The 21,192-nt window shown below is 36.4% G+C and overlaps 1 protein-coding gene across 3 annotated transcripts in view; it reads right to left on the bottom strand.

Moving 5' to 3' along the window:
- Positions 1-21,192, bottom strand: part of AHR (aryl hydrocarbon receptor) — a 62,601-nt gene that overhangs the window by 5,258 nt on the left and 36,151 nt on the right. For all 3 annotated transcript variants that reach the window (XM_042044463.1, XM_042044465.1, XM_042044466.1), the window contains 8 exons: positions 18,490-18,605; positions 14,981-15,070; positions 13,066-13,189; positions 8,652-8,782; positions 7,581-7,783; positions 5,806-5,915; positions 3,057-3,198; positions 1,004-2,294 (listed from right to left, as the gene is read on the bottom strand). In XM_042044463.1, the coding sequence (XP_041900397.1) occupies positions 1,004-2,294; positions 3,057-3,198; positions 5,806-5,915; positions 7,581-7,783; positions 8,652-8,782; positions 13,066-13,189; positions 14,981-15,070; positions 18,490-18,605 (2,207 nt within the window). The remainder of the gene's footprint in view (positions 1-1,003; positions 2,295-3,056; positions 3,199-5,805; positions 5,916-7,580; positions 7,784-8,651; positions 8,783-13,065; positions 13,190-14,980; positions 15,071-18,489; positions 18,606-21,192) is intronic.

Consider the following 21,192-nt stretch of genomic DNA (forward strand, 5'->3'; position numbering starts at 1 on the left):
TATGTTCTAAATTGCATTCCTCACCTTTGTCTTGCATAGGTTAAATACCAATTAATACTTTAATTCTGCAAATGCTTATGCACATGCATAAGGATCAGTACTTCAGAACATTAACTCATTGAGGTAAAACAAACAAAAAAAAAGAATTATGGCTCTGTACTTTAGCAGCATTAACAGAAATAAATGGTACAAGAGAAAGCACTTCAACAAAGGTTATTCAGAAGCAGGAATTAGTAATTGAATTTTATTTCTAAGTTAATTTTACCAATGAAGAACCATGTTTACAACTGTGCCTGTGCTACAGCCAGGATCCTCTCTTCCATGACTTTTATTGTGCCTTCTCCTTGGTGAAAAAGAACCAGCTTATCTCACTGTGAATATAACTTTTTCAAACTCTGTTTTCTTCAGCAGATAATTTAGACAGCAGCATGAGGAAGAAGCTGACTTTCACTTATAGCAATATATAAAAAAATTTTTGGAGTAAAATTGTGTATAGAAATGAAATAGTTCATATTTAAGGCCATTTTTATGATATTATAATCTAATACTTTCACTAATCCTAAAATCATTGAAGGATCTGAGTAGCTAGACAATACTAACACTTTTTTTTTGATCCTTACAACGTATTTAATGAATATTAGTGTGCCAAGGAAACTCAACTCCTTTCAAAAAGGTCTATTAGCAAATTCCAAGACTTTAAAAATTATTCTTTTGCTCCTATCAGGAAAATTACTGGTAGGTCCACAGACTAGTTCATTCACTCTTGATTAATACTGCCAAAGAGAGCTATCAGACTGCAGGGACATGTATATATAAACTTGACCAAATGCAACTCTCTTCACTCTAATGAACAAATAAAGCAAAGACATCCACACACTACTAACCCATCCATTTCAAACTCAGCAATACAGTCACAACAAACTCCGTCCCCCAGCAGCCAGCCAAAACTATAATATAAACTCAATTCAAAATGCAAGCAATGCAGCAATACTGTTTACCATACCTTGTTCCCCAAGGTTTGTTGTTGTTGATTTGTCATCACAGGATCATACTGCATTTGATCCACGCAGCTGGGCTGTGCCTCCTGCGTGCATGGGTACATAGAAACAGCGCCTGCATAGCATGTTTCAGGAGTGAGCATAACTGACTCAGAATTTATCCCACACTCAAGGTTTTCAGGGACTTGCGGCAAACAACTGAGAAAATCCTCAAAGTTGGAAGAAGCAGAATAGGTTGTTCCATCAAAACCTGCTGCAGGAAAATCCATTTGAGCAAAATTAGAAAGCTGTGGCATCATCGCTGTGGGTTGCTTGTAGGGAACAAAGTCTTGCCTACACTCATAAGGGGAAGTGTTTACTTCTGATTTGTAAGAGAACTCAGATGTAGTGGCATGCATGCCAGGGAACACGTATTGCTGGGGCTGCTGCTGTGGGCAGCTAAGAGGCATGCTGATGCCAGAGCTCCAGTTTGTGAACATCCCATTGACTTGCATATGTTTCATCTTTTGACAGAGCTGCTGTTGCTGCTGCTGTTGTTGCTGCTGCTGTTGTTGCTGTTCCACAAGCTGTTTCTGGTGCTGATGAAGTTGATGTGGATCTAAGTCTTGCTGTACCATGCAACCTTCATTCTGGACCAAGGGCTGCTGCTGGTTACAGTCTGCATATAAGAAGTCAGATTTATTTAAGGAATCCTGAACATAAGTCAGGATTTCGTCAGTTATGTTGATGTCCCCAATATCATCCACATCAGATAATTCAGTTTTAAAAAACTCCTCATCCTGCTGAATACACTTTAGATCTTCAAAGTCAATACCCAGACTTTTCATGATGCTGTACAAATCACTGGTTTTGTTATCCTGAAAGAGTGCTGCACTGTCGTCAGGAAGTGGAACAGTACTGTCCTGGGAACACTCCATCAGCTCCCGTTTGAGAATGTTGTGGTTTCCAGCAGGTAGGAGATTGTCTGTCCAGCCACTGCTAACAACACCACCCAGTTCATCCCTACTGTCTGCAAAGAAGTTCCGCTCAAAAGAAAGTTTATGTGATGCTGGAGGGCAGAGATAAACAGACTCATCTTGCCTTAACATGACACCTAGGAGGGAGTTTGGATCCACAGAATCATTCTGCAGCATTGCTTTGGCTCCTTTTCCCACTGTGCTTTTACTCTTCGGTTGAGAGGGGTCCATAAGGCTTGACATAGGGAAAGAGACCTCATATAACACAGCCTCACCAGTGGCAAACATGAAGGGCAACTTCATGTTACGCTTCCGTAGATGTTCTGCCCCTTCTTCATCTCTGAAAATAAATCAGATATATAGCATGGTACTGTAGTACTAAATAGTTACTCTAATGTTTTTGTCCCCTGGAATTAACATAAAAAATGAACTATTCTATTTGTAGGCATTTTTTGAATTCCTACCTCAACTCAACTTGGCTGAGTTAAACCAAGAGGCAGATTATGAAATAAGGAGCTTATGACTGTAATACCACATTTACATATTACATTTATAATTAAATTTAGATAGCATACACCATTTTCTGTGCATTAGGGGCTGAAATGAAAATAAGTAGGCTTTGTGCCATGCATTAAGCTTTTCTTGGTGTAGCAAGTAAATCAATACTTGAAGTATCTCTTTTCCTCCATTTTACAGACTCCTTTGCAAAAATTATTTAATCTATTTAACAAGGCTGAATTCCATATTATGCAGAACATAGTTCTGCACTGAAATTCAGGACTGAATTTCTTTGTTATTTGATGTTCCTTCTACACAACTGCAGTTGGATTTCCCAGTTTTTGTTCACTGGGATTGAATATGGTGGATGGAATAACTTCATGCTTCTGCTGCTGATCTTGCTCTTTATAAGAAATCAATCTGTCTAAAGTTTTATGCAAAAGGACTATGCCACAAGTTCTGAAATGTTTGTTAGCAAACTCAAAGAATTTTGGGAATTTGGAATATAAAGGGTATTAATTTAAAAACAAAAATTCCTTTGTGAAATAAACAACCTCCAGTTTTCAGTTTTTGAAGCCTACTACTTTATGCAATGATGACTTACGTAAGAGGTCTTTGCGTGGCAATGATGTAATCTGGTCTTCCATTTTTGTAGACAAGACGTGCATTTGCCTGTACCCAGGCCCATCGATTTTCTTTGGTTAAAAGCCTAAATACAGTCATTCCACTCTCACCTGTCTTCATCACTAAAGAGTAAGCATACCGTTTACTGTCCAGCAAACAAAATCACAAAAACCTGTATGTCATGAAAGGAAATCCATGTGCAGAGCAATTCTACAAATCTCATGTCCTCAATCGCCCAATTCCGTGTGGCACTAACACATTCCCAGTGAAACGGGATGACTGATCACTTCAAGATGTCTAATTTACTGGTAAAATAAAAGTCAAAACTGCAAGATTTCTGCTACAGATTGGCAGCATTCTATATGGGGCTTTGTCCACTATTTCTTCAATAACAGAAATTAATAAATACTAGAACATGCAAATGACAAAAGCATAAGTCTCTCTTACCTTCAAAAAAGTGACAATTACTTAAACAATTAGAAAACACTTAGTTCTGAATCCAATTCTTTCACATACTGAGTGGTTAATGCAGAGGTACTTAAAAATCTTACGTTACATTCCCACTACCACTAACGATGCTTGATAAACATAGTACATTTTCACGGTACATTTCTGTATTGGGTTTGTGTGGCCAGGTTTTGGTAGCAACAGGGGTGGCTATAGGGGTAGCTTCTGTGAGAAGCTGCTAGAAGCTTCCTCCATTTCCAGCAGAGCAGATCCCTGGCAGCTCCAAGGTGGACATGCTGCTGGGCAAGGTGGAGCCAATTAGAAATTGTAGTAATGACTCTGTGATAACATTTAAGAAAAAAAAAAGTTATTGTGCAGATATAATTGTGGCCAGAGAAGAGTGGGTTGAGAGTATGTGGGAGGGACAGCTCTGCAGACACCAAGGTCAGTGCAGAAGGAGGAGAAGGAGGTGCTCCAGCTGAGATTGCCCTGCAGCCCATGGTGCAGCCCATGGTGAAGCAGCTGTGCCCCTGCAGCCCATGGAGGATCACGGGGATGCAGAGATCCACCCACAGTCCATGCAGGAGCCCCACGCTGGAGCAGGTGGATGCCTTAGGGGAGGCTGTGAACCTGTGGGTTCACAGTGCTGGAACAGGCTCCTGGCAGAGACTTGCAGACCCATGGAGAGAGGAGCCCATGCTGGAGCAGATTTCCTGGTGGAAGGTGTTTTTAAGGTCTTATTTCACTTCTCATTATCCTGCTCTGTTTTTGTTAGTAATAAATTCAGTTAATATCCCAGATGAAGTCTGTTTTGCCTGTGACAGTATTTGGTGAGTGATCTCTCCTGGTCCTTATCTCAACCCATGAACCCCTCATTATATTTTCTCTCCCTTCTCCAGTTGCAGAGGGCAGTGATAGAAAGGCTTTGGTGGGTGCCTGGCATGCAGCCAGGGTCAACCCACTACAGTCTTTTTGTTGCTGAAACCCAGGATCATGAGGATTTTGAGATAAGGAGAGTAATTGGGAGAGGTAACAGGCAAAACGAGTACCGAGCAATGTCAGAGAGTAGAATTATCACGGGGAAGTTTTGTTGTAATTGTGGTGAAGGGACAAAAGGTGGATTTTGTGCAAAATGTCCAGTTTTGTTCTGTGTTGTGATGAACTTATCTTGGTTTTTGTGTGGGGAGCTTCAGCTTATTTTGGCTGGTTTTGTTGTTCTAAGGAAAGGTTGTGTGATGAATGTGGATTTTAAAGATAATTCTTAAATATGTGATTCACAGAGGTGAGGGGTGGAAGTAATACAATTGCTCAAAACCCCTGCATTTCTAGACAGAAAAATTAAATAAAATGTATAAGGAAAGTCTAAGAATCTAACCAAAAATCCTAGCTAGAAAACTTTTCTTTATTTTAGTCTTAGCATCAAAAATGTAGCAAAACCAGTTCTTTAAGACAAAATTTCAAACCATTCAAGTTTCATACCCTTCTACTCTGGAACAATTTCTTTGTTATTCTTTATGAAAGAAACAAAACCACCGATGCGCAACAGTGACTGAGCTATACCTGAAACAGAAAACGTGCCTAAATAGGTTGAGAACAACCTGCTGAGGGGCAATATCTAATTGTCTATGAGGAGATAAAAGAAAAAAAAATGAACTTTTCAAGTGAAGTCAGTAGAAAATAAGAAGTACCATAATATTCTGAAGATGATTCTGTAAATTCAGAAGATAACTTTGTTATAACTAACAACAAAAGTAAAAAGCTGAGTCCCCTAAATAGTTGTATATCAGATAGCTGATGCTTATTTCCTTAACACTATACTTCTCTCCATAACTGTTACTTAAACCAACTCAAAAGGTCAAGAATTAAATTCAGAAATGTTTGGACACTAGCATGTTAAATCAGAGATTAATTTCTGGTAAAAATCTTACACCAATATCAAAAGAAAATGCTTTATTTAACTTGCTAACAGGAAAGCTATCTTTGGTAGTCCCCTTGCCCAAAGAAAGTTGCTCAAATAGCAGAAGTTGGGTTGAGCAGAAAAGGAAGTGAGAAGAGCAAGATGTGACAGAGACTGGAATATATATCCTAAAAGGGTCTAGATATGAATATAAAACATTTCTTCAACTAGGGTAGGTTTTTAGATGGAGAGAAAAAACACATGAAATGAACAGTGTTCTTTTTGTTAACAACCTTTTTTTTTATACTGTACTTCATATTGCATTCATACTGAAAAAATACTCCATGCTTTGATTTTTCAGCTATTCTTAGGGAATGAAACTTACTTCGGATGTGATTTTCAGCACAATAAAGCATATCAGCTGCATGAATAAACTGGTATCCTGTTCCTCTCATACACAGCTCTGCTTCGGTGTATCCCAGGACAATCTTTCCTCTGGAAGGTAAAACCAAAAAATTGCAACACGGCTGATGAACCAACTCACAGAATGAATGTGAAGCAAATTAATTATGGCTAGAACACTTCAGATGCAAGTGCTAACTACACTTTGTTCCTATATCAATTGTATGCGGAAGCAGAACAGCTCCAATAAAAAATACAGTCCACAAATAATAAAATTTTAACTAGTCTGCCAAGTTGCCTTCAGTGACTAGGGCTGGGTGCACAAAACCATTAGATCATAAAAAAAACCAGTGGATGCCTACAGCTGGACTCTCAATTCCATACTATTGAATATATTCACTCCTAGCAGGCAGCTCCCATTGGTTCCAAAGAAAGAAACTATTTTCTTAGCCCTGTTTCTTATAATTTACCTATAGGTGCTTGTGTGTAGAATTAAGTAGGGGTTTAACTTTAGTTATCCAAAACTTCTTGCCTAAATTAGAATTTTTAGTAGCTTAAAGTTCAAACCCAGGTGCATTTCAGAATTACATCCCGTTTGCTATCGAGTGGTTTGGGACCCCTGTGTTTGCATTTAAACAAGATATGACTCAGAGGACTACTAGTGATAGTCATGTTTGACCCTGGCAGCTAAAATTAGAGTACTTTACTAGAGGCTGGGGAGATGAAACACTTAACAGAATTCATGTGATCTCTCTGCAATACATGATAAAAAGACATAGTCAAAAAGAGACTTAAAGGTGATTTGGAACAAAGAAATGGAGATTCAAAGACAGAAAGGTAAAAAAAGGGGGAAAGTAGGGATGGGGAACAGTATACATAAAAGTGTAAAATGGGACAAAAATTGGAAGTTTCAAGTGAATGAAAATATCAGAGGAAAGAAACACTTGTGTTAACATTTTGTTAACTTTTACTTGTATCAGCTTAGGGAAATAAAACATTTTGGTGTCTCAGTAGACAGAATACCGAGTAATTTAACTGTATCCTATAAGTAGGCATGGAAACCCATATGTGAGACCCCACTGCAAATGAAAGCATTGTCAGTCAAAAATAGGAGGGAGAGGAGAAGGAAGGAAGCCAGAGGCTTTTATTTTGATAAAAAAGCATCCTAATGGGCTTCTTGCCATGTTGACGCATAGTAATATTATTTTGATCTAGTAATGCAGTAGTGTTTCCAAATTTTACATAGGGAAAAAAATGGTTTGGAAATAGGTAAAAGTCATACTATAAAAAAAGTACTTAATTAATTTATTTTGAAGAAAAAAACATTTCCATTGTATTTTACACCTATTTGAACTGAAGGAGAAAATATGCATGTAAAATGAAATGAAACACTTGTTCTGTCAGTTCTAAAACCAAATTTCAAACCAGATTTAACATGAAACTTTTTTGTTCCCTAATTAAATAGTATGCTGTCTTTTGGGTTTTTTATTTTGGGTTGGTTTTGTGGGTTTTTGCTTTGTTTTTCTAACAGTGGAGAGTCAGAGAGCACTATGCCATTTCCAGGAAATAGACTATGGCAAACCCATTTCTCTTTCCTTGTTAGCAGGGCTGAAGAGAAAAACCTTAATAGTTTATAAACAACCATCACTGAAACAGTTTATATACTGAAAGAGTAGCCTGCTTTATATTTCAAATACATACTTGAAACCTATCTCACTGGCAGATTACTAGACTGTTACCAGAATAATTTATACCTACTTTGCATCACAGCCAGTAGGTGTGAAATCTAGTTTGTGTTTAGTTCTGAAGATGAAGTTTTTGGTTCGTATCTCAAGGATAGATGGTGGCTGCAGGGGAGTAGCTACTGCAAACAGAGCAAGCTGAGGAGACAAAGTAGCACCATCCTTCCCTTTCTTGTTTTGTCCATGGAGAAACTTTAATCGTCCTTGAAAATTCATAGCCTTAGGATGAGGAAAAAAGTAATTGTTATATGCTGGAGATACTTAAGAGCAAGATATTTCTGTTTTGATGGAAAACATGTATTTTTCATTTTTTTAAGACCCGTCAGGTTCAAGCTTTATAGGATGGCATACATAAAAGTTAGATAACAAGTACAGAATACTGCTGTTATACCCCTGAGTGTGTCACTTCAAGATCTACTAATAAACTTACTGGAAAATTAATTAATGGGAAGATTATTCTGTAAAAAAATCCAAAAAAAAAAAAAACCCTGAACATGTAGTAAGTAATAAATATCAACTGGGCCTTCTAATATTCTAATGAACATACATACATGTAACTATATCATTATTTCTCTTGCAAATGTGTATGTTCAATTTTGCAGTTGTAAACAATTCTATTTGTGAGATATCACAGAGGGTGATAAACCCATACTTGCTTTAAAATCTAAATAATTGACTAACAAAAAAATACATTAAAGAGCAAGGACAAACTTTCCCAAATAAGGAAGAACTATGGTCCTGTTAATTATTATAGCTTATTACATCTCAAGATAGTCAACTTGATACAAGAAAATACTCTTGCAATGCCTTTTGATCTGCAAATCACACAGCACTTTACAAAAGCAGTTGCTTATTTGCATTTTACTGAGGAAACTGGGCCACGAGAAATGAGAGAACTTGCACCTGGTTATGACAACATGTTAAAGGGGAGACATTCACTGTCACTAACTGAAACATTGTGGTTCAAGCAGCTCAGATATCTTTGGAGACTTAACAAATAAAGTAAATTGCTGCACCTCTTGTTACTTTAATGCAGATTTCCAACTTTTAAGCATACGTGGAAGTTTTTATGTAACTCCATACTCACCAGGAATCCAGATGAATTATCCAGAAGGCATCGTAACCTGCAGATGAAATTCCTTTCCATAAAGGAAGAATTCTCTGGAGGAAGTTGGTCTGGGTTATAATAGGTTGCTGGCTGTGAAAACCCATTATCTCCTGCAGGAGAGGATTATTTATAGGGATTATTTTTAGAAGAACACCTAGTGAAGGCTATCTATGACAAACGATCTTCCGTCTCATAAACAAAACGTTAGGTCACGACCTGAGCAAGAACAATGTAAGCTGGAAACATCCTCAGAACCTGTAACGATTGTAACACGATTAAGCATCAGTTCTTCTGATGGGATTATGTTTTACAGGCTATGGTATTTGAAAACTGAATGTAATTTATTTTTAAGTGGTTTTTTTCTTTGGGGTTTCTGTTTGTTTGGGTTTTTAATTTATTCATTATGTTTGTCAACAGCCTAGATTCTGGATCAGTTGCAGAGAGCAGAGTCCTCAGCAGAGAACACATCCATGTTCCTACAACAACAGGGTCTATAAAAAGGCACAGCACCTATGGGAACTGAGTATTCAAAAGCTCAGTAATGGTATCAAAATGTGAAACTTTCCAGACAGCCAGGTGAAAGCAGTAGCAGCAAATAAAAACCAGCAACTTTAGGAAATTGCCACAAAAACCCAATACTTTTCTCTAGTGAAAGCAGAATCACCCTACTAAATAGTGAAAATATTTTTGGGCTCTGCTGATCAAAACACCATAGTTACCTCTCCAGGTACATCTGGAGTACTTGTGTTTTAGGGGTTGTTTGTTTTAAAAAATACTCAAAGCCATGATTGTTAACTAGGATAACAACATGGTATCCTTCTACCTTGTCAGAACAAGCATTTGCTGCTAAGTGGTATTTAGAAAACAGACTTAAACATTTGGAATATAAAGTAAAAACAGAAGGTAAATCAATAAACTTCTGACAGAATACATATGTTCTACATGAGGCTACATATACAGAGAACCTACCAGGGCATGACTATCACAGCAAATTTAGCAAAGTGACCTTACTTGCAATACATATGAAAAACACCAGTTGTTCGCTAGGAATTCATACATCCAGGAAATTGAGAAAAAAGAGCATGTACTCTCAGAGAACCAATTATCAAGTACGAACAAAATAATAATACAGATTTTAAGAACCCATGTTGACCTTCCAGACATGGAGACGAGGTCAGGGAAAGCACGTCACTTAATAACACACCACATTATATCTTCTGGAATACAATTTTGTTTCTTGAACAGCTGGAAAAACTTACAGATAGGCTCAGAGGTTAGGACAATGGCAAAACAAACCCAAAGTTAAACAAATCATTACCAAAAGCCATTTCAGTTTAATCTCCTATGAATTCAAGGGACTGAACTGGAGCCAAATGAGATTGCTGATGTCTTACCAATAGGCCTTGCAACCTAAGGCCATCTAAATCCAACAAGAATGCTGAGTTATCCAGCTTTTCACATAAAATCAGGAGCTCCTTTCTTTTTCTTAAAAGAACTGCTATGCAAGGTCAAATTTTGCTGAATAAACTTCAAGCTGAGGAGACAAAGTAACACCATCCTTCCCTTTCTTGTTTTGTCCATGGAGAAACTTTAATCGTCCTTGAAAAAATCAGAATTTTGCAAACTTCTCCGGGAACAAGACAGGACTGGTATGGAGAAAAATAAACCTTTTTCCACCCTACCTGGTAGTGTGTATGAAAAGGGATCATCTGAAATTACAGCCATCTGAAGAACTGTATTGGCCAGTCACCATTATGAGCAGATCCCACAGGCACAGAAACTCAGGTATTTGTAGTCCAAGATAGTTACCAGCTAACTTTGAAATCGGAAAATAACAAATTCCCACACTCGTCATATGGATGGTTCTCAACAGACAAAGAAAACTTCCTTACTTCCTAGTGCTGCAGATTTTTTTTATTATTATTATTAATTGCCTAATTGCTGGTGAGAATTTCCAAAACTTCTGAGACAGTGCTTCTCCAAGAAGCTCTCTGAAGAAGCAATGATTATGAAGAAGGAGCATCAAAGAAACAGCTTGCAAATCCAAACTTATATTTCAAAACTGCCAAATCTGACCGGGTGCAGATCTAGTACCCAAAAAGCAGTGCCAGGGTTTCTGCTGGCATCCTTGTCACTGGTAGGTGTGCCCTTCAGCATTACTGCCACACAAGAAACTCAATGTTATTCTTTTGGTAAAATACAGAGCTGAAATTTGAAGGTTCAGCAAGTCCAGCTGGGTCCTGTGGATTTTGTCAACTTCCATAGTAAAATGCACAGTTTCCAAGAGTGAGCAAAGCTGTGGTGGAAGAAGTGGCTCTTGAGAGGAGGGGAACACAATTCAAAACAGCAGGCAATGGGCTTCAAAACTGAGCCTCCTACATTTGTGAAAGCACTACTGCTGCACTTTTCCAGGCAGACAGAAGGCAGGGAGGTTTTATTGCCAAGATCTTGAAGAAGTGACTCACTGTAAGAAGGCAAAGAATCTTACAGAGCATCTACAATCCTGAGAGCAAAACTACCAGTTAACATGCAGGGGTTAGAACCGATATCCCTCACAAATCTCACACTGGATCTTATCAATACCATGGAGCAATGTGCAGAACTTGCAGTCTATTAGTGCTTGTCTTTAAACTCAAGACAATATGGTTGCGCAACATGTGAAGTTCAAAAGATAGTCCAGACTTAATGCCCCAAAGCGGATATTTGGGACTGAAAAATCAGAATTTTGCAAACTTCTCCGGGAACAAGACAGGACTGGTAGGAATGTCTGGGAAGCACAGTAACAGCTGAGGAAACCAGTGGTCTAGCAGCATACCAGTCTTGAGTGAGAAATAACCAGTCCAGGCTAACTGAAGCAGAATTAGTTCCCAGACTCAGGATGGAATCTGTGCTGAAGCCAGAGTGCAATTATATCTATAAATATCTACATAATGCTACTTGAATGTATTAAAACAGAAATGGATTAAATTATGAAAAATGGAAGGGATCCTTATAGTCATAGCATTATCCTTTGCTATAAATCTGAATTCAGTTTAAAAATTCTCAACATCCAAACATTTTATGCTTCTTGAGACTCAAAAGTCATCATAGAATCATAGAATGGTTTAGGGTAGAAGCAACCTTGGAGATCACCTAATTCCAAGCCCCTGGCCATGGACAGGGACACATTTCACTGGACCAGGTTGCCCAAAGCCCCATGCACCCTGGCCTTTCAGGAATGAGCACAATTAGCAGCTTTTAGCAAGCTAGAAACACAAAATACAAAACAAAGAATTGTTTGTAATTCTGCTCAGCATTTCTTGTCGTTCAGTCAAATCTGAGGCCAATTCAGCCTGGTGTCATAGTTTTCAGACAACCTTTTGTAAATTCATATGCACTTAAGGTCCATAGAACACCATTTCACTCTAAAGCAAACAGGAAGTCACCACATGAAAATCTGGTTTCTGAGCACCTTACTGTTTGCTGTCCTGAACTCTACTATTAACTAGCTGTGCAGCAGGCCTGTGGAGATTGATCCAGAGATGATATAACAATGTTGACCACTAAGTGAAAAACTGAAATATACTGAGGTGTGATACAAGCACAATAACTTTTCTCTACCAAATCACGGCATTTCCATATTCTAAATTTTTTTAGATTGAGTTACTTTAAGAATGACAGGTTTATTAAAGAAATTGGACTTTTTTATGGAACCCCTATAATCAAGTCACCGTAACAGAAGATTTTACTTACATATTTAAACAACTGTTGTGCAAAAGGAGCATTAAAATGGAGCAGTTGTCTCAATGGCTTTGTTGTCATTATGATGCAGGCACATGCTTCCTGTATTACACATAACTACCTGCAACTACACATCATTGCTCTGATACACAGGCAGTGTGATTCTCCTTAGCTGTTTCTCAATATAGCAGCTCACTTAAGCATCAGCCAGTAACGTGACAATCCTATGCTCTAGCATGCACATTAGTTGATCTTAAAGGCTCCTCTATTTCATCTTTTATTTCTCTTCCCCTTTTATCTCTAAGAGAAGTGCTCGTCTATGTGGCAATGAATGCACTATTCCCTATATTAAGACTATAATTAGCACATTCTTAGACTGATCAGTCTAAGAAACCTTGTCACTTACACTCCAAATTAAACTCCTCCAATTCAAAGTATAATTAGTATTTTAATGGTGCTCTACTGTGAATAACAGTGCTTATTTGAAGTGCAAAAATAGCAATTCTCACTGTTGGCTAAATATGTCCATAAAAGTCAAATAAATTTGAAAGATGCTATTACTTCCTTTCTTCATATAAAATTATCTAAACTTGTTTACATAGACAAATTAAAAAAGCCCAAAAAACAAACAACTAAACAGACAGGAAAACACATTAATTGGTTTTGTTCTCACCTTGTACACTTGGTCCAGAATCTCCTGACTGGGCAGGATTTAATGCCCAATGTAGCTGTCGTTGAAACTCAGGTCTGTCCTCTGTGTGAATCAATTCAAATACACTCTGGTGTATGATATCCGACTATGAACAAAAGGAAAAAGGTGTGAAAGAATGAGAAAAAGAAAATTATATGACCATATGATACAAGTTGTCTGACTGACAATGCTGTTATGAATACAGCAAAATCCATTTTGCTCAGCGGTAAATACATACAATCACATGCATGTGGCAAAGCTTCATGAAACAATTTTTAGCAGCACAGAGAACAGCTCAGTTACACCCATGACTGTAAACGTGGGAAACAGTAATAAAAATATTGCCTTAGAAAAAGAAAGTTACAATATGTCAACTATTTCTTTACCTGCTTTTACCTAAGAAGGCCTGGAAATGCTATGCTTAGGTACTGTTTAAATTATTTAATTTTACACAGTGGTAAATAAAGTAAATGCCAGCTAGTACTTGACTTGACCCACTATAGATGCTACAGGAACACAAAAGAAGCAAAAGACCCTGATCCAAACAACTGCCAAAACTAAGCCAAGCAGATTATAAACAGTGGATTTGTTTGCCTGAAAGCTTTGTCACTTCTTAAGGATGTGTTAAAACATGTAATTACTAAGATCTTATACCACTACCAATTGTGTGGTTAGGAATGTGATCTAAATGGCAAAGGCACTAAAGCAAGGATCAGTGCTTAAAGGAACTTAACAGGGAAAAAAACCACCCAAAATATTCAAGAAAAGACTCAGTTGACTGAGAAGAGTTAGGATCCCCATTTTTGGCATGTTTCAAAAACCCAACCATTATATAAACAGAAAATACTAAAATAAAACATAGATCTAAAGTAATTTAAATGAACTGGCAAAAGCAGAAGCCTAAGTCAAATTTTGCTATGATGAATTTAATAAAACAACCAGTATTTTCCAGAATAATTGCCAGAAATGCTAATTTTTGTAACTTTAAGACTTCACTTCTATATTATGCACTTAATTTGCTGGCATTACTTCAAAAATGTTATGCCCAAATTTTTTTCCAAGCTTTTTTCTTTTTTCATTCCCCAACACTGAAGGAATATGTAACCCCAGGAATAACAATGGGGTTTTTTTGACATATTTTCTTTTACACAAACTTTCCCCAATCTCTTACCAGTTATCTAAAATTGCAGACCAACCAAGGTTTCTCCCTATTTTTAGACAGCAGCTGAATGTCTATATGCAGTATCCACGGATATACATTGAGAACTATAACTATCATCTTCACATAAAGTAATCCCAGGAGTTTTCTAACACAGGCAGAATTTTCCTGCTATGCCTTGGTCTTTAGAACTTTGGCACCTGGCTTGCAAGCCCAATGAAGTTAGCCATATGTGACCTGCACCATAAATAGCAAAAAGAAATGCTTGTTTTGAAATTAATAATTAAATAAATAAACATGAGCAAGAGAACAAATTCTAAAAATACCAAAATCACCCACTGGATATTTAAAATCTCAAGGCATATGGAAATAATTTTGCATGAAAGGTTTCTATTAAAATAATTACCTTCCCACTGAATTATGTCTCACTCAGCATCATAAACTGGGTAACACCACAGCATAAATTTCAAACAGTTGTTCTAGTAAAGAATAATTAAGTGCGAAAATTTCCTATCTTGCCTAACTCAACTTTGGCAATTATATTCCTGTTGTGCTTGGCCTGACATACTGGCTATGTAAAGCTGATAGAAAAGTAATATGGTTTCAAAGTAATTCAACCTAAAGTACCTAACTGAAATTTTTAGTATAAAAAATATTTTAAAACCCTAAATATGAACACTGATCTTCTCTGAAATTAAGCAAAATCTCTGAAAAAAATAGAAGAAGAAATAAACTTACTTGTTGGAACCCCAAGTAGTCTTGGATAGTAGAAGAGACGTAAAAAACCAGAGCATCTGCTGTAACAACTAACACAAATCCATTTAATGCCTGGGGAAGAAACACACCAATCTGTCAGTTCCAGAGACAAAATTCCAGATAATTATTGTGGCTCTACCTATACTGTAGACCCCCAATAAAATGTGAAGCATGCAAAAGCATATCATTTTCTAACAGCATAAACAGAAGGATCCCTCATTGCATCTCTCTACAGTATACATGTTAAAATGAAGAAAACTGGATCCAACCAAAAAAGTAACGAATTTTTTTTAAATTCAGTGGAGAAAACAAAACCATGTTGAAGACTTTTAAATACTCTTGATTGTATGAGACAAGGGTCAGCAGTATGAACTATAAGTTTATCTAATATCAACCACAGTTCACAACGTTTGTGTGGTTTAAGCCTTGGATACCCCCAGCTGTCCACAGAACAAACAAGAGCCATGTCACAAACCCAGTCCCCAAATCCATTCTATTCATAGTGCAGATAGGCCACTGTGGAGAGGAAATCAAGCTATCACGATCTCCTACATAGCCCAAGAAAACATTTTATAGCTTACTTAAAATAGAAAACCTCGGCACAAGCGGACTGTTGCAAGTAAACAATGTTTTTCAAGAGATTTCCCCCTCCATGGAGCAGCAGACCAGGCGGCTCCACACTCAAAGTCACGCAAAGGGCATTTATCTGAACTCCCAATCAATACAGTCCATGGCAATTGTTGTGATAGCAAACAGTACATTTGTGACTTGGCAGCTCATCTGAAAGGTGCCGATTTACTTCCACGGATTTCAGTCAAGATTTAACAAAAGGCAGTCTCTAGAGGCCAGACTGAGTATATTGTGCCACTTAATTTCCTCAGCCGCATTCAAAGGCAAATTTGGCCAGCATACTCAAAACACTTTTTTAAAAAAACCTCTTTATTTATGCAGAATTATTGTACATAGAAAATGTAAAGTAAGGGAAGGATATCCTATATCTTACTGCAAAAAAGTAATAATATATAAATGAAATATTTGATTAAGTGCCTGGTCTTTAAATGCTGTGAACCACCCCAATTTAATGTGTAGATATTATTTAATTTACTCTCATAAACCATTGTTAGCTCTAAAAAACTCCTTATACATTTAGTAAATTTTACATGAATAAAGAATGAGCTGGAAAAAAATCAATAGGAATCTGAAATTAAACAGCATAGCCAATCCAAGAAATCTTGAGTGGTTACACAAAATCCTTGGTTTTGAAGACGCTTGCAGTAATTTCACAGGAGCAGAATGCCGCAATGGCAGGTGCTCGTGTCCTCTGCTGACCTGTTCTGCAGGGCCTTTCACCTCAGCTGTTTGACATAAAAAATCTGCAAGCTGCACAGCATCTAACTTTGTCTCAAATGTTAAAATTGGTTCTTCTGGTCCCTTTCATACAGAGCTATGTACATTTTCTGTACCTGGAATTCAATCAAATTTTGCAGTAGCCCTGGTATGCAGTTCATCTTGAACCAGGATTGTTACTGAGATAGCCATACACATTCTTTAAGCAAAATATCCTGTAAAATGCATATATCTGGATATACCAATAAATGGGAGATGAGTGCTGATGGAGGTTTTTGCAAAATGCAATCCAAAAATAATTATCTTAAAAGCCATAATGAAGTTTCTCAGTGAGTTTATTATTCTGGAGAACTGAAGATATTTCTGCCTCTAAAAATACTCTCAATGCTCCTAATAAAAAGGTAATTACAAAATTGTTCATTCCTGGTGAGAATTAAGTTTTAAAAATTTCTTAGGGGTCATCATTTGTCTTGCACTTTTTATCATAAATTTGCTTAGGCTGTAATATATTTTGTATTTAAAATAAGAATTTAAAATAAGTTAAATATTTTACAGGAAATTTAGCTTGATTTTTAAGGAAGGCACATTTATGTATATGATCTTTACTTCCACAATCTATTGGGTTGGCAAGAGAGTTTCTATGTTGGAAATAAAAGACAATTTTCTGTTTGTTAGGAATCTGATGAACAAATAAAAGCAAATACAAACAATAGGGTGTTTATTCATAACACCCTGGCAAAACCAAAAAAAGTAGGGACATAATAAAAGGGAAATGTTCATCATCAGTTATAATTTATTGACACCTGTGTAACACAAAAGACTTCTGAGCATAAGTGGAAGGGAAGGATTTGATCAATATTTACAACTTACTGATTCCCACTACCTTCTAGAAAATTCCCAATTTCATCACACTTATGACTTGTTACATAACCTAAGAAAACTCTATCTTCACATTCATTTTCATAATTTTTTTCACATACATAAAATATTTACAAAACAAATTCATTTAAGAAAGTCGGTAATTTACTTACTTCCCAAGAGGGGCAGAATTTACAGTAATAACGATATCACCCATTTAATTTTCATACTGGAAAAGAGTTCCCTCATATAACTTCCATTCAGAAGTCATAAAAAACCCCCCTATATTTCAGATTTGTTTAAAGCTGTTCTCCAGCAGTGACTCTGTAACAGTTCATTGTCATACTTTATTAAGGTTAGAAAATGAAATACATGTCCTAGTTTTTTTAGTTGGTTAGAAAACAATTTTCAATTAGCATCAATTTAAAATAATTGTTTGGTGGGAGTCTTAGAACCTGTTTTCATTCCTAGTCTTTGAACACTGAAATTAATTTTGTTTTAAGCAAACAATTGGCTCTGACTGAACAATTTGCCACTTTTGATAGATACATCAGTGTGAAACCTGTGTAGAAGACAGACTACCAACATATTTCAAATGGAGCTGCAGGTCTCCATAAAATCTATTTTGTGAAACTAGTTAGAACATTGTAATACCTATATTTGTAATTTCTTGAGTTTAATCTGGACTTGGTAGTATATAATTATCCATATGCTTTGACACTCTAGGACATTAAAACAGGCTATATAATTTTTAAAAATCCACACTTTTACAATTAATATTTTCCATTGGTTCATATAGAAGTTATTCCAAGTATTTTAAAATTTGTCCTGGATCTATGTATGTTGAGTTCTTTCAAACCACTGAAAAAGCAAGATATTTCACCAAGCCCAAGGTCTTTTGAGGAGAAATTGTTTCTTTCAGACAATTAATCACCAAATTTACAGTAAATTAGTAACTTATCTGGCCCTTATAAAAACTGTTCCTTTATATTGTCATCTTTATTAACAACAGACGCAAAGAAATGGGGGACCTCCCCCCTCAACAAATGACTTAGAAACATTGAAAAGGAGCCCATATTCTAACATCCACTCTAAAGTCACTACTACCAAAGAAAATGCAAGAGCTGTTTAATAATACCCTTAGGAAAATGAGGAAAGAATTTGACAATAAAAAAACTTACTTCTTCTATCTCATCAGTGAGCATCTGGTATGCTAAATAATGGTGTTTGTTTTTTTTTTTTTTTAAATTTAAATCTTCATACAATATGTCTATTGCAAAACATACCTGCAATAGGAGTTCTCCTTCCAGGATCTGCATCCCTTCTCCACATTTTCCTGTTCTAGAGGTTTCCTGAATGCCATTTCTTTCTGGTCTGGTAGAGTTAGAAGATTTTAATGCAACTAGAACAAAGAAAAGAAAAAAAAAAAAACAAACCTGATCAATCTTTGAAAGGCTTACTAGAAATTTAGGTAATGATGTGCTGTGTAAGAAAAAAATGTATTTAAATATATATATTATAAATTCAATCTAATGAAAAAATTTTGTTTCATGTCAAAATTTTTCCTTACCTTTAGAGTGAACCCCCCAATTTTGTCATTGCTCTCTTTTCTATATATATTATAATACTTTCACAACAAAATCAGTATTATTGCAATCAACGCAAATCTCATTATTTTATACCTTTTTTTCCTTCTTCTCCTTCTCTTTACTGTAAGACTCACTTCTAGTTTGTCACTCTTGTGACAAACAAAGGGCCCTTTTGTTTTCATAGGCCAACCTCCTACAATCTGATAACAACTCTGTGTTAAGATATGCAAACACTTGCACTTACTCTTATCCCACCTAATTTCAGACATCAAACTCTGGTTCATCAGACAGGTAAGCCTGCTCTAGACCTAAAGCTCCCTTCAGGGAAAGGAAGGAAAGAAATATGAGCCCTAAATTCATGCTACATATTAAAAAAAACCCAACAAAACAAAGAATGGTATTTCAAACAAAAAGGTGTGGTTATTTTCTTTCTTAGTTAAATTTTAACCTTTTAAACAACTAGGCACTTTTTCCAACTTCAGATAAAATACTATAACAATGAATCATCATTATTCAGATCACAAAGATATCCAATTGAAAGAGAAAATTACTCAGTGACTAAGAGAGGAAAAATCAGACCATATTGCTATGAAGTTCCTGAAAGATATTCCCATCTCTGCATCCTTCTAATAAACAAGATGCTGTCAAATAAAACTACATACTCAAAGATCATTCATAAGTCAGAATTTACCTACTTTTCACCATTCCAAAACAGGGGAGCGGGGGTGGGGAAGAAGTCTTCAAATCTGAAATTAGTCTGAGTAGGTCTGTAGTGTCTAAACAGCTTAAAATTACTTGAGCAATTGTATCTTAAACCTTTACCATAAAACTAAAGGCCACCACCTCCCAACCCAAAATTTCTATGCTGAAAAGCAAGGGAAAGATATAATAGAATAAAACTACAAAAACAACTCCAGTAAAATACAACAGCTTCTCATAACAATGGGATATTCACTCTAAATTTCAAATTACTTTTCAACCTGCTGAAAACCTTCATTTTTCCACTGATCAGAACTTTAGTTAAGAATCCTGGAGAATTTCTGTTCACTCACTTTTAAAGTACATTAAATGATATTTTACACTACATATATTAACTGAAAGATAGATTATGCCTTTCCTGTTTTTTTAAGCTATCATGGCAGCTAAGAACTTTCAAGCCAGACAGTTTTCATTAAAATATACCTCAAAGGCACCACAGGGAAAAATGTGTTCTACGGAGACATTAACTGATTAATCAGATCAGAATGTATCTAAGGGTTTGCTTTGAAATTAAAACCCTGATGCTGTTCTTCCTACAAGGTAGTAAAAAGTCCTGCAACAGGCCACACAGAGTTGCAGTTGCACATTTGTGTGAATAGGTTATGTAGCCAACTTTTTTCTGAGCATTATTTCAAAAGGATATATAGAATATTCACTAAACACCCCTGAAGCCAACAGGCAGTAGAGGAAAACTTTTTTTAAATTTATATTGTATGATTATTGAAAAAGTCCACATTCAGCTGTGAAAGCTTCAAGTAAAGATGCCTAATCACGCTTGCCATTCTGCAAAATACTATATGTCATTATATACAGGTGGGATTTTTCTTTTGTAATGTCTGATAGAATAAAATACTGTCTGATAGATAACATTTATCAATTAACAGAGCTCCTGAGCTCAAACGTAGCCAATACATTGGTGGCTATATTCCTCCTGACTTTCAAGGTGCCTAAGAGGTATGTGTGAAGTTAAACATTTTCCTGAATTGGAACCTACACCTTTTGCAGAAATCAGAAGGTGGAGGGAATCAAGCTGTTTACAACTAAGGCACGTGGAAAATTGCCAACCATCTGGATTAGTAAAAATGGAAGATAACAGTGGAAATTAGAGCTGTATATCCATCATTGGTTAACAACTCCTGAAAAAAAAGAAACAAATCCAAATTTACCTTGTTCTGACAGATAAATCACAGGTCTGTTAGTGCCTGCTACAAGCCACCCAAGTCCCTGGCACTGAACAACCTCAGATACTAGGATGCACACTTGAAATGTGTGGTTCTATACAGTCAAATTGAAGGCTACCAGCAACAAGAAACTTTACAGCATAGGAGGACCACCTTGCCAAGCGGCAATTATGAACAGACTTAGTCACAGCACACAATGATGTGGCTTCAGAAATACCAGCTAGAGATATAATAATAGGTAATGGAAAGGAGAAGTAAATCTTAAAAAGCATAACTCAACCAAAAGTAATATTACAGTCAACACCACCTAGCTTAAAATCAGCCATGTGTGTTCAGCTAGTCCTCACAGTCTATCTTACTCATGGTATCAGACAAAATAATCTCAATAGTTCATTACTTGATAATCTTTGAATATCTGAATTAAATAGAATTCATTTCAGGCTATCCCCTCATAATTTTA

Source organism: Corvus kubaryi, unplaced genomic scaffold, assembly GCF_017639235.1.
Source record: "Corvus kubaryi isolate FWS band 111438036 unplaced genomic scaffold, C.kubaryi_AGA036_p1.0 37398, whole genome shotgun sequence".
In the NCBI taxonomy this organism is placed as follows: Eukaryota; Metazoa; Chordata; class Aves; order Passeriformes; family Corvidae; genus Corvus; species Corvus kubaryi.